The 26577-nt window shown below is 40.0% G+C and overlaps 3 protein-coding genes, 1 long non-coding RNA gene and 1 pseudogene across 5 annotated transcripts; 4 read left to right on the top strand and 1 right to left on the bottom strand.

Moving 5' to 3' along the window:
- Positions 1-3982: 3982 nt before the first annotated feature.
- Positions 3983-6777, top strand: LOC146474920 (uncharacterized; annotated as a pseudogene). Its single transcript, XR_014866016.1, has 3 exons — positions 3983-4264; positions 4360-5288; positions 5481-6777. The product of XR_014866016.1 is annotated as an uncharacterized LOC146474920 (transcript).
- Positions 6778-11947: 5170 nt separating this feature from the next.
- On the bottom strand, positions 11948-14425 carry LOC146474919 (uncharacterized). Its single transcript, XR_014866123.1, has 3 exons — positions 14312-14425; positions 12639-12713; positions 11948-12147 (listed from the first exon to the last, which is right to left on the bottom strand). It is a non-coding gene; the product is annotated as an uncharacterized LOC146474919 (long non-coding RNA).
- A 1615-nt stretch (positions 14426-16040) lies between these two features.
- LOC146474918 (adenosine receptor A1-like) lies at positions 16041-18112 on the top strand. The gene has a single exon (XM_085116292.1). It carries the CDS (start codon positions 16090-16092, stop codon positions 17131-17133), a length of 1044 nt encoding a protein of 347 aa, XP_084972418.1. The 5' UTR covers positions 16041-16089; the 3' UTR covers positions 17134-18112.
- Positions 18113-22524: 4412 nt separating this feature from the next.
- On the top strand, positions 22525-24053 carry LOC146474917 (uncharacterized). The gene has a single exon (XM_085116650.1). It carries the CDS (start codon positions 23209-23211, stop codon positions 23917-23919), a length of 711 nt encoding a protein of 236 aa, XP_084972776.1. The 5' UTR covers positions 22525-23208; the 3' UTR covers positions 23920-24053.
- A 149-nt stretch (positions 24054-24202) lies between these two features.
- LOC146474916 (BTB/POZ domain-containing protein KCTD6-like) lies at positions 24203-26398 on the top strand. The gene has a single exon (XM_085116651.1). The coding sequence runs from the start codon at positions 25409-25411 to the stop codon at positions 26048-26050; it is 642 nt and encodes a 213-aa protein (XP_084972777.1). The 5' UTR covers positions 24203-25408; the 3' UTR covers positions 26051-26398.
- The last annotated feature ends 179 nt before the right edge of the window (positions 26399-26577 follow it).

The following is a 26577-nucleotide window of genomic DNA, read 5'->3' as shown; positions in this document are numbered from 1 at the left end:
TATTAAACCAGTAGGTAGACTGGTAGACCCAAAATCTCAGGTTGGGACAGCCCTATTTAGAAAATAACTTCTTTTGTGGACACATTACTCCAGTCTATCGCACAAACACAATTTTTTATATAGGATACAACTGATTTTATGGATGATAGGCCGAGATAGTGAGTTTCAATACTGGACACTGCATTGAGGTAAAGATCTTCTTTGTCAAATTGAGTCATTGACCTAACCGCACATTTGCAGTTAAAATGGGGGACAGTTTTGTGTGCCTTAGCGAAAAATGCATGGAGAAGAGGGCAGTTTAAATGGCCAGTACTGTGCCCTTTACATGTCAGTCAAGTGTTTTTGCTATCCATCTTCAGCCAAGAACTTGAAGAAAGAGGACATCTTTGCATACAATTGTGACAACGCCACCCGTACCATGCCCATGGGAAGCTCCCCATCCTTCCACCATCCAGGCACTACGGTTAAGCGGAACAAAACCAATAATGTCAGTGGCCTTCCAGGGGAGCATGATGTCCAACAAAGGCATTGAGTGCATGTGGTGCAATCTGGGTGTAAATCTTGACCAGCAAAATGTTGAGCAGTAAGGCACTTTAAGGGAAATCATTAATGTATAGAAAAAAAGATGAACTGGCAGTATTGCCCATGGGATTTGGATAGTCTCTCATTTTATCACGTTTTACCAGCTATTTTTGATTACATACAAGGTGGCTGTAAACGGTTGACGAGAAGCAAAATTTCTTAGTTACCATTGTTTCACCTTTGAAAGCGTTAATGAGGGGTCAGCTTTAAAATTGGAGAGGGTGTTGAATGCATGCCTTTTACAGAGTGTTGATGAAGAAGGAAAGGCCGGTGTTGTGCAAAATATCAAGGAATTCAGTTTAGTGTTTCGGTATTCAGAAGAATATGTTGACAGTAGAATGTTCAGAAGGTGCTTAAAAGCAAGGATGTGCAGACAAGAGTTAAAGCCATTGTTGTATACGAGGCTCATTTGGTCCTATAATGGTTTTTATACCCACATTTGTAATTAAAATAATTTGCTTTATCCTAACTGTTTATTTCTTTTCCAACCTTAATTAGCAGTGCAAGATTAAGCCTTCTTACAGTTCACTACAGATTTCTTATATATGCAGTAACCATAATAAGAGATCACATTTGGCACAGAAGATGTGCAATTTCAAAGCTCTGTGCTACACAGACAACAATAACCATCATTATTTTACAGGCTTTAGTGTTACAATGAATCAACTACCTTGAACTAACCAACAGTGATATCCATTAGAAATGTTTCCTCGCAAAGTGAGGGCCGAAGGCCTTAGCGTAGCAAGGTTAATAAATTCGTCGAGCGGAGCTAAGCCACGCAAATTCGAGCAAAAAATATATTCATATATATCTATATATCGTTGAAGGTGTCTGTGTTGTTGCCTGGCAACAGTGCAAACAAAGTATGAATGATGTCACACAAAGGGAAGGTTGCTAAGCAGCAACAGGTTGGAAGACAGGCTGGCGTTAAACGCAATTTGTAGTTGCTATGCAACAGAACCGGTTTTTTAGGCAGCGCTTTTCAGCAAACCGCTGCCTCACAATGGTGCTCTCTCTGAACGTGTTTATTCATCAAGCAGTGCAAATTCGTTTATTATTGGTGAAACATGACCAAATTGTGATGCAAATCAACCACAGGAGTACGCACAAGGGAAGAAGACAGATTCGCTAAGGGAGATTAAACAACGAAACTCCTGAACAATGTGAAAGGTGACTTCAGATTCAGCGAGAGCAGCGAACAAGAAGGAGACATCAGGAAACATCAGAGCAAAGACAACATCGCTTGGCTCAGCAAAGACAGCACCATCAGGAGGAAACAGAGGTGCAGAGGAACCGCAGATTGGAATATCACAGGCAGTACAACCAAGGTAGATCAACTGTCCACCCAGCCCTAGCTTCGCGAGTCACATATTTCTAGTTTGTTTCCCATCTTCTCTATTGTTTTCCCATGTGATGGGAAATAAACTGTTTTGCAGGATGGTCTGAACCCACATTTACATACTACTTTTAATTTTTATTACGATGATTACTAGTACCTTAAAATGCACTGTATATTTCGATTTTTATCATGGTATATTTTTAACAAAAATTATTTAGATACTCTGAAACTAAAGATACAACCCTAATTAATATTTTTCTTTACCCTTGAAAGGTCCAAATTCCATCCAGCATATGGAAAATTTGACTTGTTGACAGATTTGTTTCCATCAGTGCTACTGCTGGCACTTATAGGCACAGCAACTGCAGCCACTTAGAGTTGCATCATTAATGTATTGGGACTTTCAAACCCAGTTACAGGTTAAAGTAATCCAAACAGAAAGAAGATTTTTTACGCCTCACATGTGCATCCTCATAGGTGTGACAACAAATTGGATACCATTTTAAAGTCAGTTGTTGAAGATTTGAAATCGAAGAGGCAAGAAATGCCCCTTACCCTCATTATGGAAATCCAGATACAATTTCTCACTGTTTTCTCTACTTTACCCAACAAATGGGGAGAGAGCAATACCACCCATCATCAGCAGAACCTAGCCGAGATCACGCTCAGTATCCAGGGCATGTGCAAAAGAGAATAGTGGACAACCTAGTAAGTGGCAAATCAACCCACCCTGTGTTGCTTGTAACTGTGGCTTTTGGAATTGGATATTGACTGTAATAACGTTTGCATAATTATCTGTTATTGGTGTGCCATATACATGTACCATTGTTCAAGGGCACTGTCAAGAGGTACAGTGTAGGGAGGGCTGGAAGAGATGGTTTACATGTACCAGCAAGGGCTGATATCTATTACAATTTTTATGATATTTCAAAGGTACCACGTCAGAAGTGATGCATACATAATAAAATATTATTGTTTGTCCAGTCTAAGGAATGCAGAAGACAACTTATTGCATTCGCCTTTGTCGAAGCAAGCCTAATCTTGTGTTGTGTTGGTTGTCTTGCGGCACGTGTTGCGTTACCTGTTTCTGTTAGCCCAACAAATCAAGATAATTATTTTCTCTGTAATGAAATATGGACACAAGTTTGCCTCACTTTCAAGTATGATCCTATGATGCCAAGCCTTCACAAATGACACAGCAAGCAAAACAATTGTGTTACAAGGCAAAAGTATGTGTTTCGCAAGTTAGTTCACCTTTGGATTAAACATCATGTTACTGGAAATCCTTAATCGAAGTCTCAGGGAAGTGTGTGCGAACCCTGCAGGATATTTCAGGCGGCCGCAGCCTTGTCACGTTTGAAGAGTGAGTATGCCGTCGTGTTGTATCAGAGAAGAGGTGAAGTACATGTAAGTTACCTATGTACTCGGTGGCCATTGAGCCTCAGCTAAAAACACAAACTAAACTCAATCAAGTTTGTCTAAAGTGGCCAGCAAAATGTGTTCATCTCACAACTCAAGCTCAGAGGCTTTGTTTCTTTCACTCTTCGACGCACAAGGACATGTGCGGGATCATTTTTGATGAACCACTTGGTAGCAATTTCATCTCTCAGAATTCATGGAGTTTCAATAAAAAAAAAATTTATGCTTGTACACAGGCACTTGGTTGTCTGAGATCAGGGCTTTCAATGTGCTATTAAGATCTCGACGTTCAAAAACTTCATTGCTTCACAGCAGCGGAATGTTCGTGTAGAGTAAATTCAAAATGTTTATTACTTCATAGCAGCAGAATTTTCGCATAGAGTCTAAAAATGCATTAGTAAAAATAAATAGTACACCACCTATGCTAGCATTTTCATCTCTCTAAATTCATGAGGTTTTGACAACAGATTTTTATACTTGTATCTGAGATCAAGGCCATAAATATGCTACAGTCGAACCTGTGTAAAGCGGTCACCCTTGGGGAATAGCTAAGTGACCGCTTAATACAGGTTGTACAAAATACAGGTCAGAACACGGTGAAAATGCCATTTTATATTATGTAGTAAACAGCTTATGCATACACCGTATTCATAAATGGCGGCTGCACGGAACGGCCTGGTTTCGAATGCATGAATGCGAGGCTTGGTAGACCACGCACAGATCACAAAACAACAAATATGGCGTCTTCGAGTAGGGCTTCTGATGAAAATGCGCGTGTGATACTCACAGAGGACGATATATTCCTGGAGCTTCCTTGGCTGGTAGAAATCCTTCTTCACTGAAAAATGAAGAGCTTAAGTTTTGGTTAAGATGTCGAGGTGATTCGCTCAAAGGACTTAAGACAAAAGCACAGCTCGTCAAACGGTGAGGGCTATTTTGCAATTCGTGAGATGATATCACATACAGTTTAGGGTTTACATAAACGTGTAGTTGAGAAATATTTGTTGATTATATTGCAGAGTCCAGGACTATATTGAAAATGGAAGGGATAAAATGCTAGTTGATCATGATCCAGATGAAATTTACACGAAAAGAAAGGCAAGGTTTTCGAGGGCAGAACCAAATGATGTCTCTCCTGTCACCTCAAGTGTGAAATACCTGAGCGACGGATGGTGAAAGTCCCTTGAAAGGATGCCGTGTTTCACGAGAGCCGAAATGAACCAGCACGTGGCAAATTCTGGAAAGCGAGTCACAAATGCCGAGCATCACTCAATTCCAACCAATTTAAAGAAAGCAAAAACATTTCTGAAGGACGAGTACCTAAAGGAAATTGAGGCGAACAGCGACCAAAGGTACTTTCATTTGAGAGCGAAGTGCTATCACAGTTTCAGAAAAAGTGAAGCTCCACATGATCTTCGTTTTACCATGTGCATTGTCTCAGGCCAAGTCATGCATGCCAACTGATCGTGCAAAGCTGGCAAAGTAGGATATTGTAATCACGTTCTTGCTTTAATGTTTAAAGCGTGCAAGTTTAGTTTATGCGACAGCAAAAGCACAGAAGATTTGTGCCAGGAGGATGATGAACAACCAGATTCTGCCTGCACATCCCAGCTTCAAAAATGGCACAAGAAGGGTCGTGGGGACAAAATATCTGCTCAACCGGTAATGGAAGTCACCATTTCAAAAACAAAGTTGGATGATTCCAAAACTAGAGAAGGAGTGAAGTGCTTATTGTATGATGCAAGATCAAACCCTGTGCATGATGTTCAAGCAGAAATGAACTTGAAAAAGGCCCTTCAGAATATAAATCCACAAATGGGTTTATCAGTTACGACAAAAGATGATTGTACTGTCAACAGTCGTGTCGAGACCAAATTTGGTGAAAGCCAAAGTGGCTCATTTTGCAGCTACCAGTTGACTCATACTGAAGCAAATTTTGTGGCTACTGTTATGTTATGCCAATAGACGTTTCGTGACTCTTACATATAGTATGTTTTGTTATAAGGACATTTCGTGATTGATACATGATATAACTTGTGTGATGGACCTCGTGCTTTGGAGAGCCAGCCATGTTTGTTTGCCAATCTATCAGGTTGAGTTAATGTTCTAAAATAAAACTACAAAACTACAACAGCTACAATTGACATTTCTTCTATTCCAAGAGATGACATGGATGAAACTGAGTTAACCTATCCCAGGTTCCCGTTAAACTCAGGCAGTGATTTTGTCAGGCCTGACAACCTTAGTCATTCAGAAGAGACACTTGTTAGTTCCCTTGATGTTGATGAAAACATGATAAACAAGATTGAAGAAGCCACAAGAGGTCAAACTTTGTCAGAGCAGTGGAAGAAAGAACGAAAGTTCAGATTCACTGCTTCCAAGTTTGACCTCATCTCAAAAAGACAAAGGAATCATGATAAGTTTGCAATGGATCTCATCAATCCGAAAGCATTTACCTCGAGGTATGTGGAGCATGGTATAAAGTATGAACCGATTGCTCTCCAGGAATATGAGAAAATCATGTTTGCACGAAGGACACCTGTAAAGGTTCTCAAGAGTGGCTTTGTTGTTTGCCTGGATATGCCTTTTGTGGGGTGCTCACCAGATGGCAAGGTTGTTGATTTTGGATGCCACGATCATTTTGGACTTGCTGAAGCAAAGTGTCCTGAAACAAAATTTCAAGTCACCCCACAAGATGCCTGCCAAGACCCCAATTTCTTTTGTGAGGCTGTCAATGGACAATGTAAACTGAAAAAGAATCATGCGTACTATTCTCAAGTGCAAGGCCAAATGGGTGTAAGTGGGGCAAAATGGTGTGACTTCATTGTCTACACAAAAAGGGAATTTCAGTGGAAAGAATTCCCTTTGATGCTGCCTACTGGGACACCCTGAACCAAAAGCTGCATACATATTACTTTACCCATTTTATTAAAATTGCAGCAAGTGAGTTTGCAAAATGCTAAACTACCACTTCTACTTCTTTTAGTGCTGTATATACAATGTAAATAGACCCTTTAAATGGAAATTCAATGACTGAATTTGAATTATTATGTTTGATGTATTTACATACACCTAGCTTTAATACAACTTGCCAATATTTACATTTTGTATCATAGATCAGTTGACCTGCAAGCTCCAATAAATTATTACAGTGATAATTATTTGGCAGCACAATTCTCCTTATAATCTCAACTGTGAAAGTGAGTGATCTTCAAAGTTAGACTCATGTTTCAAACAATCTCTCAGCTACATAAATTAATGACAACTACCAGTATAGGGACATGTTACAAACCTAAGAGGGTGAATTTGTTATCATAGTAATTTTATTAGAGCTTGGCTGGTTGAAAAGAGTTACAGTTCCAATTTCCTCACAAAAGATGATCAGAATAATGTTGTTCAAGTAATGTCCTTAGAATATTGAATAGGAGCTTGGAATTCAAGTGGACTTTAGAAGTGAAATATTTACAAGTGTTGAAAGACATCGAAATACATGATAATAGCTGTGTTTACACCAATCTTAGTAAACATGACTTCCCAAGTATAATTTTTTTCCATAGTAAAATAGCACAAAATTTATTTTTAACAAAAATAAAATTAATGTTATAAATGCAGCTATCATTGTCAAACCAGTGGGTGGACAAGGGGGTGTGGTTGGGAGTGTTGACAATAAGGGGTATTTAGTTTATGTTGCAGGGTTAAGCACTGATGATGGGATCATGCATGTTGCACAACATTGCACACACACACCACATTTGATTTACTACCCCAAAATAGGTTAATGGAATAACTCCATCAAATATGTGAAAATTCTTCACCTTGTTAATAGCCCTCTCAACATGGATTCGCAAGCCAGCAATTTCTTGTGTTGCGATCACATCTTCGGCAGACATCTGATCAGACATTCCCAAGAAAGGGGGGATGTTTAAGGAGACTCCTAGGGGAAAAATATCATCAATGGTGAAGCCCTTGTCACCCATTACAGTGTCTCCTTTCGAAAAGGAAAGGTTCAAGAAGCCACTTCGCTCTACAATTTCCCTGTCGGATATGCTGCCAGTATACAGTTGCCCAATAAATGTGAAAAACCCTTTAGGTGAAATTCCCACTAATCCCTTTAAAGTGGTGTGGTGCTTATATGAACTAAAGAGCTCACTATTTAAAAGGAGGCTGCTGGGCATTTCACAGCGCACCTCTGTACAGTCAATGATTACCCTTGTAGTAGGATACTTTGCCTTAAAATCTTCAGGCAAATCTTCCCCTCTGAAATGCCTCGAACAAACTCGGGTTCCCTGGTTTATTGAAAAATACAGTCCAACATCTCTCCTTATAGCATGAATCCATTGCTTTTTGAGGTTTTCTTCCTCTGGGAAGCGAAAAAAGAAATTTTTTCACCCGTCTCCTTGCTCCGCTTGTCCTTCTTCGTAGAGAGCGGCACACAGCAATTTGTCGGCATCTCTCAGCCTTTCCGCGCTGGAAATCTTTAATTAACTCAAGGATATCCCATCTAGTGACTAAGAAAATGATTTTCTGCCTAGATCCTCCAAAAATAGCGACGATTTCAACAATATTTCATGCGAAATTTTAGTCACAAGGCCAAAATAAAATACAAGTCTGCATTCTCTGACCTACCAAGCCTCGCATTCATGCATTCGAAACCAGACCGTTCCGCGTGGCCGCCATTTATGAATATGGTGTATAAAAGCGCTCAAAAATCACTTACTCGGTTAAAAGTAACTGCAACAATAACATGGTTCGAGAAAAATAGCACATAGAAAGGGAGTGACAAAACAGTAACGTCAAGTTGATGTGGCTGGTATTACAGCCGGTCGTTAGAACAAGACATACTCCTAATCTTTTGAGCCTTGTCTTTTAAACCTATTTGTCCTAAGAAGAAAAATAATTAGATATCAATGTCTGTTGTTAAGGTTTCCGTAGTTTAATATCGCTAAGTATGTCATTCACTTTGCTTAACGCCAGAGAAAGTTCCTGGTGTCCGTTAAACTGGGATGACTTCTCGTTCAACTGGCTTAAACAGAAATTAATGAAAGAAGAATTCGATGTCTTTGATCCGCAATGATGACAAGACTTTTGACCAGTAATGTTCGAGTAATGTATTCGGCGATTTAATGATTTGTGAAAATAAACAAGGAAATCAATTACCTGGTGTGCTACTTGTACTTGTATGAACTACTCTAGTATTTGAGTGGTTTCCTCAGTTTACGAAGTGGCCGTTTAATACAGATCAAGACAATAGAAACAGCTCGTCAGGACTTAACAAAGGGTGACCGCCACCGCTTAATAGAGGTCAAAATTACAGTAATTAAGGGAAGTAATTTTCGGGACTTTGACAACTGACCGCTTAATAGAGGGTGACCGCTTAATACAGGGCCGCTTAATACAGGTTCGACTGTAATTAGATCTCAACATTCAAAAGTTTATCACTTCATAGCTGTGGGATTTTGGCATAAAGTACCAGTATAGAAAATACCTTTCTTTTAGCCAGTAAATAGTACTTAAGATTTGTAGCAAGTAGAAATAAATAGTCCATCGTCTACGGTAGCATTTTTATCTCTGTGTTAGATATTTATGCTTGTACACACGCCTTTGGTTATCTGAGATCAAGGTTTTCAATGTGCTAATTAGATCTCAACATTCAAAATGTTTATCGCTTCATAGGAGTGGGATTTTCGCATTATGTATAAGAAACATCATTCCACTTTCTAGTAAAGCATAGTAGCAAGTAGGAATAAAAAGTTATGAAAATATTTTGCAAATGTCACACAACCAATAATATATAATTTTTCTCTGCCAGATCGGTCACAGACTTGGGTTCACCTCCAATCTCATAGCTTCAGGTTGAAAGAGTAAAATAATCCCTCATGCTCCAGATTTTTGTTCACCCTCAAAAACATTTAAGATTTTTGTATGCCCATAAACTTTGCTTTTATTCAGGCTGGGTTAGCAGCAGTAGAACTGTGGTTATAAATTTGGAACGGAAACTTCAAATATTTTCTGTGAAGATGATCATCATTGCAATAAAGAAAAGTTGCATAAAAAGGTTATTAAAAAAAACAAGAATTAAGTCAAATTAAAACGAACAGGAAAGGGCTCACCATAGCTAAATTTGTGCTATGAAAGGAATCAAACGCACTCCAATAATCTGTGATTACTAATACAGTATTTTTTAACTATTTTGACCATGAAGTTCCCAAAGACCTGCTTGAGGATCACACATGCTGTGACTTTCACAGCACATAATTTAGTTTCAGTGTGAAGACTGCATGCTGCTAAATGTAACTGTCACATGTCACAGATGACCCCATGTGAACAGAATGAAGCTTAACCTCTGTTATCTTGTTCTGAGGCCAAACTAAAAAAACATCAAATTTGACACAGAGAAATTATTACAGAAATCAACTCCAAAAAGAAATTGGCAGAAGCACTTTAGGCAGTTTGGCTTTATCCGGTGGATCTCCAACTGAAATGGGTGCATTGGTACTTCAACACTTGCCAAAGCTTACTTCTGTGCAAAAGATGGAAAGCATCCTACTAGTGTATAGTAAAGAGATGGCTGCAACAATTTTCAGTATTATTCAGAAACAGCTTTCCACAGAAACAAGCACAGAAGAATCACCATAACAAGAACTATTAATATAGTTAGATGTCCCCAATTAGCATACATTCCAATACGGTAGGTGGTACAACACAAAAACAAAAGTTCTTGCTTACTTACTTAGGTACCTTCTTTGTCTTGAACACTAATCCACATTTCACTCTACAGTTTGTACTATCCATAGGGATCTCTGATGTCTGACCAGTATCAAATGACAAGCTGTGTGCCTCAACTTCATGCCTGCAATGTTTAAGGTAAAGCTGTCATTAACAATCAGTGCTTACATGTATTAATTCCTTTGTTAAATTTCATGCAGGAAATGTGCTTGAAGAAGTGCTACTGTGATCAAAATTTAACCTTTCCTTTTATCTTCAGCATTCGATACACGCGGGTCGTCGATCGAATTGAAGTCGGCAAGCGCGGTCCACAACAGCTTCTGCAAATCGTCTGCAAATCGTCAACAAAGCTAGTGATTTGGAATACTTAGACATCTCCAATTGCGCATTTCTTGATCAGAGCATCATTTTTCACGGAAAAAACGCCCTCAGTCGACTGGAATATGTGAACATTTCAGGTAATTGCGAGAAGATTACGATTTTGGCGGTAGCTTGTTTGTGCTCATATGAAAATGTACAAACCATTGTGGCACATGGATATAGATTTTCTGCAGACGAATTGTTGTTCCTCTGTCGCGTAAATTTTGCGTGCGTACAGATGTGAATTTAGCTGGCTTTACGTACGTAAATAAAATAAGAACCGATGTATAAGCCGCGTGCGTAAACGTAAAAAGTTGAGTGCCGTTCAACTTTTTACGTTTACGCACGCGGCTCATATATCGCTTCTTATTCTATTTACGTACGTAAAGCCAGCTAAATTCACGTCTGTAAGCACGTAAAATTTACGCGACAGTGGAAATCCACCTTTAAGAAGACATTTCACTCCGTTTCAAGTGGTACACTAGACTTGTAAACAGAAGATGAATGCAACGCACTGTCCGTGTTGTCAGCTTTTGAAGAGGAACTGTATGAGGATCTGCTTTTATAGTCGCGGTTGTTGCTACAGCTTTAACTGACTCATTCAATATTGCCTGTTTATGGATGTTGTAATTTTTTTTTGGTTTCGTTGGCTGTTGAGAGTCCGTGATTGCCGCTTGCGTCAGCCTGTGCGCATCAAACACTTTCTTAGACTTAGAGAATCCCTCGGGGTTGCTGTTGATTTCATTGACGCAAAATATGAAAATGTTCTGTTATAGTCGTAATACTTAGAGATGTTGGACGTTACAAGAACACTCGTATATGGTTGTTTGCCGAAAACTTTCTTCATATTCAGAAAGTGTTGAGGCAGTAAATACGCCATTCTGGAAGTTATTTTGATCTCCGTTAGCCAGCGATATTCAGTCGACAATGAGTAAAGAAAATAATAATAACGTCTGTCAAGCAAAAATCATTTGGAATAACTATAGAGAAGAAAATAAATAACAAAAATGCCATGAAACATTTCATATCTGGTGATTCGCTTGCGCGGGTGTATCCTGAACAAGTAAACACTGGATTGCATAACTTTACTGTAAATTATTTATAAATCTGTCAAAATTTTGACGAAAGAAAGGTAAAAATACCACTCTCCGGGCCGTCATCAACCAAACACGCATTTCCCCACATACGATTTCCATTCCTTTTCGGCTATACAAAGATTATTAGAATATAAAAGCAATATGCGAAATTCAGCGAATTGTTCAGGTTCCAACATAGAAAATTTTCTTCAAATCATTTGAATTTCGCGCCAAATAGCGTTTTACCAAATGAGAAAGCTCATTTGGAGATTATAACACCTTAGTTCAACACGGGAGAAAAAAGGCTCTCGTTGCCGCGGCTTATTGTTCTCCACCATAGTTCTTACGCGAAGCGTTACTTAAACTACTGGAATAACTTATAGCCAATCAAAAATGACAGGACATTACCTTGCTCTTTCAGGTCTTGCCACAGTTGCCTGCACTGTATGTCCACCTGGAATCCTGGTTGAGGGCCACTTCAAGTTCAGTTGTCTATGTGATCAAGGAAGTCAGCTCATTTGTGTTAAACACATTGCTTACATGTGTTTCTTTACATGCTCTTCACATACTTCAAGAGGCCACTAAGCTCTTGTCTGCTTGGAAAGTGAAGCATCAGGCAAGGGTGCATGTATGTCAGCCTTATATCTACATATAATAAGGGGAAGGGAAGTTAGGTTTAGTTATGCAATAACTTGGAGTTCAAAACTCAAGCAATGATGAGAGAGATATACATGTACATCAAGTGGTTGATACAGAGGTTCACACAGAATACACACAATTGAAAAATGTTGTCCTGCACAGAGGGTGAATCATAATAATATGATGTGACCTGCTGGAATTATGGGGTGTTCTAATTACATGTGCATGTAAGTCCATGTTTTTTTTCTCTTTGTTTGCAAGAAATATGTAAGTTTTAAGCCCCAAAAACTGGGGCCCAGGATCCCACAAGATTCTCTGCTAATATCAGCATTACCACTGCTACTGTCTCATTGTCACCATCCTTTTCTGTTATTTCTCAAGTATCGGCACCATTATTTATTTAACACGATGTGTGAGTAACCATGCGCAATGAAACATAATGAACACACAATGAAACATAACTGCGAAGCTCCATGTATACCCATGACATCACTTACATAATTGTAGATGTGTGTACATTTTGCAATAAAGGAATCAGTAGTTTTCACTGGTTCTTATATCTTGAGTGCAGCCTACAGTTGAAAAAAAAGGAGAAGAATTTTATAAAGTTGCAAATAACAATTTAGGTTGCTCGCATTATTATGGGAACTTTTACATTTCAAGTTGCCAGATCTAATTATGGACAGAATCTCTACATAGAAAGACTCCAATGGCACCCCCTCCACTCCTCTCCCCTCCCCTCCCCCTCTGCTTTATATCAGAATCAAAGTTGAACTACTGTTGACTACAGCAGTAAAACAGGCACACAAAGCATGCCGTTACTAGAACTACACCTTGTATATTTTTATACACATCACATTGTATGTTGTTCTTGTGCAAATGTTATTAATATTACAACAGAAAAAATTCACAGCCATCTGGCCCAATATTTTGGGGAAGCCAAACACCTGGTAACAAAACTTGACAATACACTTTTCACTTCAGTTCTTCGAGCCATTATGCCAAATGCTTGAGGTATTCATTGATTAAAGTTTTGCATCTTTTTTGTTCTGAACATATTGCAAAGTATATTTTTAAATCTTAGATTAGAACTGAACATGTATCAGCAAATGAAAATAATAAAGAACATTCTTTCTTCATGGTTTTTTTGCTGCTCAATGCATTTCACCTCAATATTAGACCTATGCTCATGTACTTCATTTAAACTCTTTGAACAGTGTTATGCTGAGGCTTGAGAAATGCATGTAACCATTCTGGTACCACAAACACAACCGGAAAGCAAACTTTTGCTTTCAACTATCAGGGTCGCACTAGGTGAAAAAAATATGTCAGCCCATAATCTTAACAACGTTGTTTCTTTGTCATTCGACCAGCGAGTATACACCCGTCTTTCCTCAGCAGAAGACGGCGACAAACTTGGTCCGTTGAGTGCGACGAGCACCAGAGACGACAATGCAGAGGAATTCTACAAAGGGCTCTCGATAGTTACCTCTTCAGGACTATAACTTTGGCCTTGAGAATACATATATTGCAAATACTCTGTGCTACCACCGAAAAAAAACGGGGAACTGTGATGAATTGTAATAATTATAAAAATCCACATCCGTCCATGCTAAAGAAAGAGCGCAAACTTAAGCAGATATCACCGTGCCCTGTTTAATTTTATTGCATATTTTCTGTTTGCTACTCAATGACAAGTGATGACAGTTTTCGCTGTGATTCCTATCGTTCAGCCCGAGTTTTCTGAAATCTGCCTGCCCCACCCAAGCACTACGGTGCCTTTGATGTTTTTGCCTATTTCCAAAAACTTTCCAAACTATAAAAGTTAGGGTTGCACTAGGAAAAGTGTCTCGTTGACAGATTTTGACCGCAAATTATTAAGTGCGACCTATGCCTTAATGTTTGAAGGAGAAAACTGAACCGGGGGGAAACCTCATGCCTTGAATGCAGACACTTCACTCAGTCATTCATACGCATTCGTTTACAAGTTGACTTTTTTACCGCCAAACATCAGTCATTGAAGAAAATTTGTCCTCGTAAATTTGGGCAAATCTATTACACACACCGTGTGGAAATTTTGCGTGCGCACGCAAAAGAGTTTGGCATGGCCAAAGCTGCTCCCAGAAAATTAAGCGCACGAACGGAAATAAATTATTTCATAGCCACTCACCTGCAGCAGTAAATGGCCCCTCTATCCTGTTGTAAATTTTTTTCACGTAAAAGGAACGAACTCTCACACAAAATAGCGAAGAATCCAAGAAGGTAAAGCGCGGAGACATCGTTCGCACCTCAACGCAACCATTTTATATCCCACAATCCACGGTGGTCACAGTATGGTGATCCAATACTAAACCGCTGACCAAACCTATCAAAACAAAGCCCCATTGCTACGAAAGACTGAACAGTGAGTGGTTTTAGTCTTCTGCTTTTACGCAATTCAGTTTTTTCCAGGAGCAAATGGGCACCCTCAATAGGCAGAAAATAAACCAGTGACCCATTCGGCCCGGTTTCAATTAGGTGATGCTTGTCAAACCCGGGGGGAGGGGGAACTCTCATATGAAAGGGGTGGGGATGCGCGTGACCCAAGCTTCTATTTTTTACCCAGCGTCGTTCCCAGGGCTTTTTCCCTATCTTCAAGGGGAAAAGCCCTGGGAACGAGGTTGCTGTGGACAGCTACAGACAAAGTGGAGCAAAGTTTCTACGGAAAAGGCTTGGCGTTCGACGTTTAAGTCTCAGCTCAACCAAGCACTTACATCCTCACTTAAAATCCGCTCCCCATACCCTACAAAATTAGGCTCTGCTAAAACGGACATCCTTGGAACCGCCTTACCCTTTGTTTTAAAGAGTGGAAGTAGTCCGTGACGTCAGAATTGAAACGAGATCTTTGTCAAAGCAACTTATGCTTACAGTTCTATACGTATCAAAAGTAATTAAACTATTTCAGGTTGATTCACACAAAGAGAACGGGAATTTCCGTGTATTCTGTACATGCAAAAAAGTACCTTAGCCGACAAAAAATTGTCAGATTGCCTGTATTGGAGATGTAAGAAATGTAGACGTATCAGTTATTCAGATGATTGTTGTATCAGTCGATATCAGCTTTAAAATACCGGAAAGGCTACGTCCGGGTCGCCTACACAATGCTCGCTAGTAGGTCACCATGGTTTCATCAGTTTTAAAATTATATCGAAAAACACTTTTCAGTGCCCACAAGATAAATAAATTAACCCATTTTTAGCTATATTCTGCTTTCTGGAAACGTGAAAGCTTGGGATCAGACGAACACTCAAAAGGAGATTAGTAGTCAGGTAGAAACTGTATTAGCAACCAATACTCCGGGGGGGGGGGGGTTACTCCTTATAACACGCTCCGCCACTAGTGGGCTACATTTTTAAGACTGTGTCACTTTTAGTCTGCCGAAGGGATATTTGAGCGCTTTGAAAGGTCGCAAAACTGATAAATCGTGAACCGATAGGGCAGCAATTAAATCCTTGGAAAGTGTAGCAAAAACTGAGAAGAAATACCAGTAACAGAAATATAATGCAAGGAATTACAGTTACCGCAAATAAGGCAGAAGGCTTTTTTCCTGCCGCCATTGGCTTTTTATTTTTTATTTTATTTTTTTTTTAGGTATAATAAGGGGGCTCAAGTTTTTGTCACGAAAGAGTACGATTGTTGGTAAAAGTTGGTACGTGTGGGGGGTAGGGGTAGGGGCTCGAACCTCCAGACAACGCCTTCCCTTATGAAAATGTCGTGGCTACCCTCCTAGAAATTCCACACAGACATTTTCCCACAGCGACATCATTGGTGACGTACCTGTTGATAAGGTCACGTCTGGTTTTCCGGCAAATCCGACAAATCGTGCCAACGAGCATTGAAAATAGTCTGGAAATAGGCCAGGTTCGTATTCTATTGTTCTCGTTGTTTGTATTAGAACATCCGGATCCCATGCACCCAGTACAGGCTAATCCTTGCGGTAACAACCTTTTGCCTAACTCTACTGACCAAATGGATCACGATTTTATCTTTTTTTCTTCGCCATGTCTCAACTCTACAGCTCCAGTCGCCCTTCCATTCATAACAGGCGGAGTTTCTGTCTTGCTGTCTCTTATCACGGTGCCGGGAAATCTGCTGGTGGTCATGGCCGTTTTCATTGATCCCAACAAAGATCTACGTTCCCCATTCATGTACTTTGTGGCAAACCTTGCGATGGCAGATTTGGTAGTGGGGCTCGTCACAGACCCTGTGTCTGCAATTTATCACATAAAGAACGCTCTCGGATTGATCGACTACGAGCTGCTCATTCCCTCTGTTCACATGCCGTTCTTCATCTCGTGTACTGCCTCAATTCTCAGTCTGGCCGCTCTCACCGTGGATCGTTACCTTGCGATAACTTCACCGTTCAAATACAGAGCAACACTTAATACAATGCGCGCCGTTATAGCGTGTATGATTGTGTGGACGCTGTCACTGAGCTTTCCCTTTGCGTACCTGTACTTGGGATTCTTTCACTACGCTTTCCTGTTTGCCAACACAGCTGTCGTGTTAACTTTTGTAGTTTTGCTGTTTGCTTACATAAGGATTTATAAGATATTTCGCCGCCAAGTTCGCGAATGGGACAGTTTGCATGACAGCACCGAAGAAAACCGTGCCAAGAAAGTCACAATGCGATGGGAACAGAAGATTACGAAAACTTTACTCATCATGTTGGTTTTATTCATATCATGTTATCTTCCCGCGTGTGCCTTCATATATGTCATCAATTTGTGCACAACATGTGATTGTGACCTTGTGTTGTGGGCACGTGACTTGCAATTTCTTCTTATTTTAGCCAACAGTTCCATGAACCCCTTCATTTATTCATGGCGTTTGTACAACTGCAGAAGAGCCTTTCTTTGGATCGTAACGTGTGGAAAGAAGGGCAATAAACGGAAGAACTGTTCATTTGAAATGCGCACTATGCGTCGAATGTCCACGCCAATTAGACTGTAAGGTTGGTCATGAAATAGCTACCGTGACAGTGACAGTCACGTTAGAGCTGCCCTTACGTGACAAGTCCAACTTTGTAGCTCCAAAAGCAAGTAGCTCACTGCAGTACAAAAAGGTTGCTTTTTCTCCATATTGAGCGTCTGTCACTGCCTTAGGTCTCGCAGTCTATAACGTCGCCAGTTCCCGTGAAAGGATCATGACATTAAGGAGGGATTCTACCTACATTTGAATGAATTTTGAAGAGGTTTTAAGAAGGGATAGAACTGAGAAAGAAAATGATTTATGGAACACTAACAGACAGTTGATACCAACGCAAGGGCACCCCAGGTTGCTAGTGGACTAACTTGGTATCCGTCTATTAATTATTAACTAAAAATTCTAATTTTAAAACTTCACTTGGTGTTTTAAAAATCATTTTCTTTCTTTTATCTCTTCTTCAAACCTCTTAACATTCCATTCAAATTCACGTTTACCCCCACCTTAAGGAAAGATAGCAACCGGAGTATTTGAGAGGAGCTATCGGAGATGCTGTTATCCTGCAGTATGACTCCCCCCGCCACCTGAGTTCCTGGATGAGGCAATCCGGCTCAGTGTACGAGGCAGACAACTTTATTATGCTATTGATATTATTAGCAAGCATTGTTCGTGAAGTGTAAGATAAAGAGAAATAAAGGGAGTTCTTATTGTGAAATCACATGAGTGTGAAACCAAAACAGAAACTGAAAGGGATGTAAACAATGTTATTAGACACTGGAAAATTATACCGCACATTAAAGACTGATTTAGGGCGGGGGAGGTTCTTGAGGCGTATTCTCAGTACGGTTCATGACAAAAGTAGATCATTATTTTTATTTTCAGTTAGTTTGTTCGATTTTAGATATTTGTAAAATTTTACATGAATGTTTTAACTGCACCTTCCTGTGTTGTATAAATAATTTACAATAAGTGGTTTACGTATTTAATAAAGAATTTTGTAATTGGATTCGTTCGTTTGGGAGATTCTGATATATCTCAATTGTCATTGCCAAGTACTGCCAAAGTATCGTCTTGTTTTGAATTTTGGAAGAATTCGAGTTGTTATGAGCTCTCAACTCTGAAGGCGCTATAAGAGCTCTAGCTGAACCAAGCAGAACAGAGACACAGCAAGGGAACAAGGTTGCACCAAGCGCGGGAAAGCATGCGGCAATAGAATCTGACAGAGAGGCTTTTTATTGCTGTTTTCGTCTTTGATTTGATTTGATTTGATTTGATTTGATTTGATTTGATTTGATTTTTTTAGTGTTGTGAAACTAAAATCATAGTAATTACTCAAGTCAATCACAGCAGACGCAAACAACACAAACCGTAAACAACCAGAATTCGAAGCAAATGCAGGTGACCTGCGCCAAGCGCGGGAAAGCGTGGCCTGATTCTAGGACTCTATACGGTCCTCGGAGTCTGTGGCCGCGAGCGACCTGGACAGTCTGAGAATAAGGCTAACGCGAGCGACCAAGTCACGGTTGTTTTTTGTTTTGCTTCTCATTGGTTGGCAAAGTGGCGCGCGTTTTTTAACCGGGTGCAGAGGGACGCGAAGAGCGTAGTGAGGCAAAACCAAACGAAAGGAAGAATTGCTTTCGACACTCAAGTGAAAACCGCTCCGCTAATACCGAGGCTAATATCACGTCCGCATTGGCTTTAATTGTCGGTTTTAATTTTACTTCTGTTTTCTTGAAAACTAATGCGTCTGTTTACACTGGTCTTAATCGTGAGATTAAAGAAAGTGCATGCAAGGTTTCACGATCTTTTTTTAGCAGTTGTGGAGTTCAGGAAACGAATATTAAAGTCAAACACAAACTAATCGTTTGACGGTCAATAACAAACCGTTCTAATGGCCGCGAGCAAGAAATGACTGCACGGATAACGCCAAAAGAACAAAGGGCTAATGCAGTCTTTCAAATCGCTATGCTTTGACGTTATTTTAACACTTTGCAGTGCTTCAGTTCTTAATGAGTCCTACCATCATCCTTATTTTAAATGACACCCTTTAGCGTCATCCATAATACAAAAGACGCATATATCGATCGACAACGGGTGATTGTCAATAACAATGGCGATCGACCAACCGTGTAATACCACAGAACACCAGCTAGTAAACAATAGAAATTAACTTTAACGGTGTTAACACTACCAGGAACATAGGGCAGCTGAAAGCCGCCATTTGAATAGCCAATTTACACTTGTTTGTTGCATAGAACATAAACGATTCATCTTTACGAAACTCTACTTAAAGTTATTGAAAAGCAGCGAAGTTCGGCCGGTTACTCAAGTCACCATTGATGGTTGACAACTCGGCGACAACTGAGCAGGTAACTGCAGTAATTATGAATGACAACCAAGGATGACCCCGCAGAATTGCTTCAGCGAATATTGGTTTTGTACACGCAGTTAATTCAAAGCCTCGTAGTTTGACTAATTTCTGGGAACGTGCTACTTGTACCGCCAATTTGGAATCCTTTCCAGTGGAAAACTGAAGCTTACTTGCGGTCACATACAAAATGGTAGCGAAAATGGACAACCTGATGTTACATCAATGGGATATTTGGCGTTTTAAGATCACAGTTACTCCGTGTTTTGTTCGACCGGCCAGAAGTTAATCTGCATACATCGATAACAGAAAGTTGTTTGTATTATTACAAGGATACTTCTTTCACCGTCTCATCGATAAGGCCTAAATTTTCACAGCGATTGAGTCTGCCGATCGTGTTGGGGTTGGTTCGCAGATAGACGGACCCAAAGAATTCAATTAAAAACTACTAATTTGCTCATTAATTATATTTTATATACATGTGACGGTTCATTGATACGGAAGGTCCTCTTGAGCTGAAAGCAAGCTACTTCAGTTCCATGTTGAATTTGCAGTGAGGCTGATTAGATCAGTTTGTTCATGATGTTGACGCATTCAAATAAAGTTGAGAGAAGTGGCGAGCATTTTATTGAGAAAAAACAAACGAGTGAACCAACTTGGAAACACTATGCTCGAGGTATGCTGCCTTTATCGCCTGTCGCAAAGAAATTCGAGGAAAATAAAATTTGGGACGCGTGTACCTCTCAGGACGAAAACGACTACAGTCCCGGAAAGAGGTCTTTTGACCAGGAAGAGAACAAAAGTACAGATGCTGCAAATGGCGTGGAGTCTCATGACAATGTGCCTCCATGTAAACAAAACAGCAGAAATGCGATGCTTAAACGACTGGCAGATTGCTTCACTTACAAGCAAAGGTTTGTGAAATCAGGAAGCAAGCGACACAGGGTTCTAGGCTTTCATCCACGGCTTCATACGATACACGAAAATGCGTCTGAGCTGGCTAATGATTTGGATACAACCTATAACTTCATTACCTCAAACGCGATGGAAAGAGAGTCGCTTGGAAATACAGCACCACGTTATCCAATTATGACGGACGACAGCTTTGATTATGGAGAAATCCCTTGTTGTCAAACAAATGATCAAAAACTCGCAGCATTGCACGCAGACATCAAGGATTTGTGGAAGCGCCTTGAAAATGTGGAAAGAGAATTTGCATGGGCAAGGGGAAGCCTGGTCATGCGCCATACAGATGTCAATCACTAATTCAATCAATTTCAGGGTACAAGCACGAGTCTTCCCCTGCATATGAAATTTTAAATTATAATACTAAAATAAATGCTGTCGAGAAGTAATTTTTAATGGAACCTTCTATTGTTCTGTTCGAAGTCAGTGACTTTAGCCTTTGAGTCTGTTTGTGGGTGGAACTCAGTAAAAGTTTGACCATCCAAAAAAAAAATAGTTTCTGGTTGACGTCCTTTAAGAGTCCATGAAACAAAAAGTTTTTAATATCCTTCATGTGGCGATCGTCAGTTCTTCAGAACAAACAGTAGCACTGCTTTTATAACGGAAAATGAAAAACGAGTTTGCTCCACTGAATTGCTTTAACTATAAATTTATATATATAAATAAAGTACAACTTCAAGGAATAAATGAGTTGCAACTGAACGAAATTAAATCCGGTCAACACCACATTTGCACTGTATTTACAAAAAGTAGCCGAAAATAGCTATAGCTAACGTGGTGTTTATTACATTTTTGGATTTACTTGCAATTGCGGAGTATTTGGCCAGAGCAAGACAATCCAGTTTCTATTGATCATTGTTCAAATTGTCTTTCTTTTCAACTCGTAGAATTAGAAGTTGACGGTCCACCAAGACTAGATCCCCTTATCTTGTTTTCTTGAAACAACTGTATCAAATCGCCGGGGGAGGGACTCTCATATGAAAGGGGTGGGGATGCTCGTCGGAAATTTTAAATTAAACCCCTAAAGGAGACCAGTATCGGCGTGGCCCAAGCCTTTTTTTTTTTTACCCCAAAAAGAGACCATTTTTAAATACAGAGAAATATATATTTTCATATTTCTTCGCGTGCAACTCCAAACGAGACATTCACGGTTAAATATAACGGCGTTTTGCCTAGATCATCCTAAGTGAGACCAAAATCCAAAATTTACACCCCTAAGCGAGACGACCAGCATCCCTGCCCCTTTAATATCAGAGTCCCCCCCCCCCCACCCCCGGGACGTAGGGTCGGTTGGACATCGATCATCTGTGTTATGCAAATTTTTGATCAATTGAGCTTGTTTCTCAAAGCAGGAAGTACAAGATGCGGTTCGTTGTGTTCTCGTATAACCTCAATAGAATAAGCATCAATATCTTGGTGAAATTCTGACGGTTGAATAGCAAGAGAAGATTTGTACCGTAGCCAGAATTGCCTGAAGCCCGTCGGAGTCAACTGTCGTTCTTGAGTTGTTGATGAAGGAGTTTGTGTATTGGAATCTCTCCAAGTTCTACTTTTAGAATTCCCATCACAAAATGAACAATCACAGTCACTTTGGCCTTTCCTTTCACTGCGAGGAATTGATGGCAAAAAATTGTCTGTCTTCCTCTTCACATTCCCACGACGTTTTAAAGCTGAAGCCCCATGAACAAGGCGTATGAAGTCTGCGTCATTAGTGTAATTACTATTCGCTGGACTGCGCTTTTGCTTATCCATGTTATTCGATTCACCAACTTCGGCTTACAGTTCCAATCGCTCTGGTTTTCCAGGTCCAACACACGCAAGGAAAAAACAGACGGTAACTTCACCAGCAGTTGGAGGTAATGGTGTTTCTTGGTAGTACTCGAGTTCCGACAAACAGACCACCGAGAACTGCAGTAGATGTTTTTAAAAGCAACTTTTATCATAAAATCCAGATACAAAACTTGACCTCAGATCTTTTGAGTCGTGGTATTCGATTTCAAGGTTTAGTCTTCATTTCGATGTCTGAATTTCGAGACGCCGTCAATAATATCTTATCTTACCGCGCAAGCATGAGAGTGGCAGGTGCGCCTCGTGATCAATCAACGTCAGTGCACCACAGTTAGACTTTCGACAGTGGGTGGGTTAGAAACTGTTCTCTAATAAACAACCCAGCAATTAAAACGACGTAAAGATGACCAAAATATTCCGAATATTTTGGTATTCTAAAGGCTTTAGAATAAGAACATGCTTTATTACTCCAGTAGCTGAAAGTTAAGTCCCATAGTCCGAGATTACAGCATGGAAACGTCTTCTGAGCAGCGAAGAAAACGAGCAAAGAGGAACAAAATGCACCCTGTCATCTGAGTTTTTCTGCTCCCCCTCCCCCCTGAAAATTGAAAAGCATTCAACACATCCAAGTGTCAACACTATATTGTTTACGGACAAAAGAGTATGCGCAGTATTTTAATCCTGTGACTGTCAATTCAAGCGTGACCTTTTAGTCAATTGATCGCATTAATGAATTTTAATTATTGGTAACTTAGGTGAGTTATCCGCTCAATTTCGTAAACAAGAGCATTAGGAACAGAGGTGAAAGTATAAAGGAACATTCTTGGAGTTCTATATGCTACGCGTGTTCACTGGATTCTCTCTACCGACGTGTATTAGCGCGCTGTTTGCGTCTCTTTTGTGATTTATAAAGAAACACAAATTCATATGGCTGACAACGTGGGACATGTTAATGAACTTTAATATACCAAGCTGAAAATATGCCGCACAGAGAATGCTTTCAGCGTTCAACTCTGCCTAAACTGGTTGACGATCATCATTCCTCGGGGAAAAACAAAGATTGGTCTCCAAAGTCGTCTCAAGTGAACGCAAGGGAGAGGCTTCGTTTTCAAACTTACTCGGATAAATTATCTGGTGGGATTCAATACTGGCATAAACATAAACCTAGGCCGAGGGAGTCAAGAGAGTGCAGAGAGTGGGATTCAAGAAGAAGGGGCAAACAGATGTCTCTTAACCTCCCACACCATTCGAAATGTGCCAAATGCGGCGGATTACTCTCCGATCAAATCAATCTTCGTACATACTTCAATGACCGTAATTCATGTGCTTTTGGAAAGGAATATTGTGATGTAATAGGTCCTTGCGCCGATTGCTGTTTGACGGCGCAAAGGAACGCGATCGTCGAGAAACAGACTGTGGAGTTCCCAGGCCTTGAGGTCACACCACGGAGGCTTGTTGCGCCAGCCTTGGTCCAAGTCATGATGCGGTCAAACAGCCATCAGGAGAACATGTCTGAACTCGAACAAAGTCAGCTAACGAAAAGTGCTCTGGAGCTACCACCAATTTCGCTTGACACTCTGAGGTATATGAGAAGAGAGGCTGGCAGCAGCAAACACAAATGGAACACTTATATCGACGATCAGAAAGGGACTTATAAGAAATACATCGAAATTCGTCTACCAAAAATTTGAGACGTGTGTGAACGTGAATTCAATGAAGTACTCTGTCTGAACATAATTTTTGGCGAGTGTATTGAAGGAGGGTTGAAAATATTGAATAACTGTTTCTAAATGAAATAAAATTTATAAAAGAGAGTGTCAACTAAGGCATGTCAATTATAATACCTGACCAATATTAACATTTGCCATACTATTTGCGAATGATATGTGTACTTATTATTGTGTTTCTTGGACACCGTTTATGGCAGTTCTATGTGGGAGGAATATTTTCTTAGCTGAAATTGTTCAATGATCATTCGAAGGAATGCATATTGATCTAAATAATAGCATTGGAATAAGTGTGATGGTATATTTTTAAGTCTTATAAACGAGAAAGATGCATTATTCAACTAGTGAGTATACCTGTGTCACTGGTTGAATAATACATCTTTCATATTTATTCACCAAGCTTAAAATAGACCATCACATTTATTCCATTGCGCATATGCCACACATCGACATTCAAATTCCAACAGTTTCCACGAGTCTCCTGTAAGCTCCTGTAGCTTAGTGGTAGAACTGGGTTCGACCCCTGTTGGGAGAACTCGTTCTTTTTTTCGAGAATGCCTGTGTCATTTACTGAATAATACATGTTCCTCAAGAATAACATCATCCCGGGCACAATTGTTAGGTAAACACATTGTGCGTTCTTAATTCATTTAAGTCTTGCAATATCACAGAAATAGTTTCACCTTTTTTGTGTGGGTTTCAAATTGGTCTAAGAACAATTAAACATTGAAAATCTGTGGGCCACCGATTGAACAACTTCGGTCCCACTCTATTGCATGACTCTGTTTTCTCTCCCTGAGCAATGCCGCCCTGGTTCCTCATTGCCAGGTTATTTGTAGTACTTAGAGAATTCCAAGTAAATGGTGGAAACAAGTGCTTTTTCGACTGTGCTGTTTCTCATTCAGTTCGTTTAGTTCTAGTTAAACTTTCCTTAAATTCACGGATGGTTATGCAATAACACAATAAAAAGTTATTCCATCCCATTCGGTCGACCAACAATGCCTTGTAACCATTCCGTAACTCCTGAAAAAGTCAAACCTTGAGTCTTATCCATGAATAAAAACCCACCAGGGGTTGTTTTATAAGCCGGGCGGGAACAATACTGTATAAACTTACATTTCAAATGAGGCGTTGTCAGTGCAGTATCACATCGACAGAAAATGGATATAATCCTAAATATCAAATGAAGCTCCGTAAGACTGGAGAAAACAAAAGAATGTATCAGCGAAAGTTTATTGGTGGGTGATAACTTGGTGATAGGAAAAAGACGCATGAAGCCTGGTGTTGAAAGTATAATGCACAATTTAGAGTCAGTCTTTGTAAACACTGATGTTATTGACTTAAAAGCTCGCGTGACTATAAGTTGATATTTATTACCCTTGCATTATGAACCAGTATCATTCGCCTCCGCCAACACTCAGTCAATCATCTGCTTTGCTAAACAAGACTCGAGATGGCGGCTGAACCTCCAAAAGTGGTGTGTCTTAATGTCGGTGGTCATGTTTACACCACCACCTTGTACACCATCACACAGTATCCAGACTCCAAACTAGCTGGGTTTTTCAATGGAGAAAGCCAAGTGCCAAGAGACCCGAAGGGAAACTACTTTATTGATCGAGACGGTGCCTTGTTCAAACACGTCCTAAACTTCCTGAGGACAAGAAAGTTGATCTTACCAGACGACTTTCAAGATTTTGAGCAGCTTGGGATTGAAGCAACGTTCTACGAAATTAAACCTTTAGAAGAAGCGATCCAGAAAGCACGAAAATCTCATCAACCTACCAATCCCGGGCAGGAGATTCTACGACTTTTCTACAGCTCCAAGACCAAGCTTGTTCTAGCTGGTGGATTGCAGATGCTTCAGCAACTTGTACCCAACATTCGCATGCTGGGAGGTTCTGTCACGAAAGGATCTGCTTATAACTTCAATACAGCTGATGGCAATGTCGAAGGAGGCCAAGCTACAATCCCGATTAAACTGGAGCAGCTTGACGCGTTTCTGCAACATGTTGTTGATAACGGTTTTGAGGTCAAGATGTCAAATTTCTTTTTAGATGGTAACGCGAGTCAAGTGTGGGTCTTTGTGCGACATTAATCTCGGCAAGTTTCTCTAACACACGGTGTTTAAGCGGTAGACCTTTATTCTGAACTTAACATAGGAAGATAGTTATGGACAGTTATCTGAACAAAAACGTGGTAAACTAAAGTTAATGAACCTCTGACACTAAACAAATTAGTATCGTTACTATGCTGGGAGTGGCTGATTGATATTGCATGTAATAGAGAACAAGTTACTCTGCCCAATATACTGTCTATCATTCATGATACATTGTCTTGTTTTAGGAAGGATAGTTCCGATTCAGTTTCACGATGTAATCAATGACACTGAACATGGAATCTTTATACGATGTTTAAGGTAATATAAAAAGTATTCGGTCAAAACTGTGTTGGCGTGGATTGCAACAAAACTGGGAAGCTTAGCTGCTCACTGGCGTAGACACCGGTTTAATTCACTAATATCAAAGTTAAAGTATATTATCAGTTTCACCAAGAAACCATATTCTCTTGATGCTTTACTGTAGTCTTCTTTAACTTGTTGTAACCAAAATTGGCAGCTTGGAA

This window comes from Pavona decussata, unplaced genomic scaffold (genome assembly GCF_977016875.1).
Source record: "Pavona decussata unplaced genomic scaffold, jaPavDecu1.1 SCAFFOLD_87, whole genome shotgun sequence".
Lineage (NCBI taxonomy): Eukaryota > Metazoa > Cnidaria > Anthozoa > Scleractinia > Agariciidae > Pavona > Pavona decussata.
This window is presented reverse-complemented; position numbering and strand designations above follow the sequence as displayed.

What these genes read in the sequence shown, in the direction of transcription:
- LOC146474917 (XM_085116650.1), top strand. Translation starts at nt 23,209, where the DNA reads ATGCCGCACAGAGAATGCTTTCAGCGTTCAACTCTGCCTAAACTGGTT.
- LOC146474916 (XM_085116651.1), top strand. Translation starts at nt 25,409, where the DNA reads ATGGCGGCTGAACCTCCAAAAGTGGTGTGTCTTAATGTCGGTGGTCAT.
- LOC146474918 (XM_085116292.1), top strand. Translation starts at nt 16,090, where the DNA reads ATGCACCCAGTACAGGCTAATCCTTGCGGTAACAACCTTTTGCCTAAC.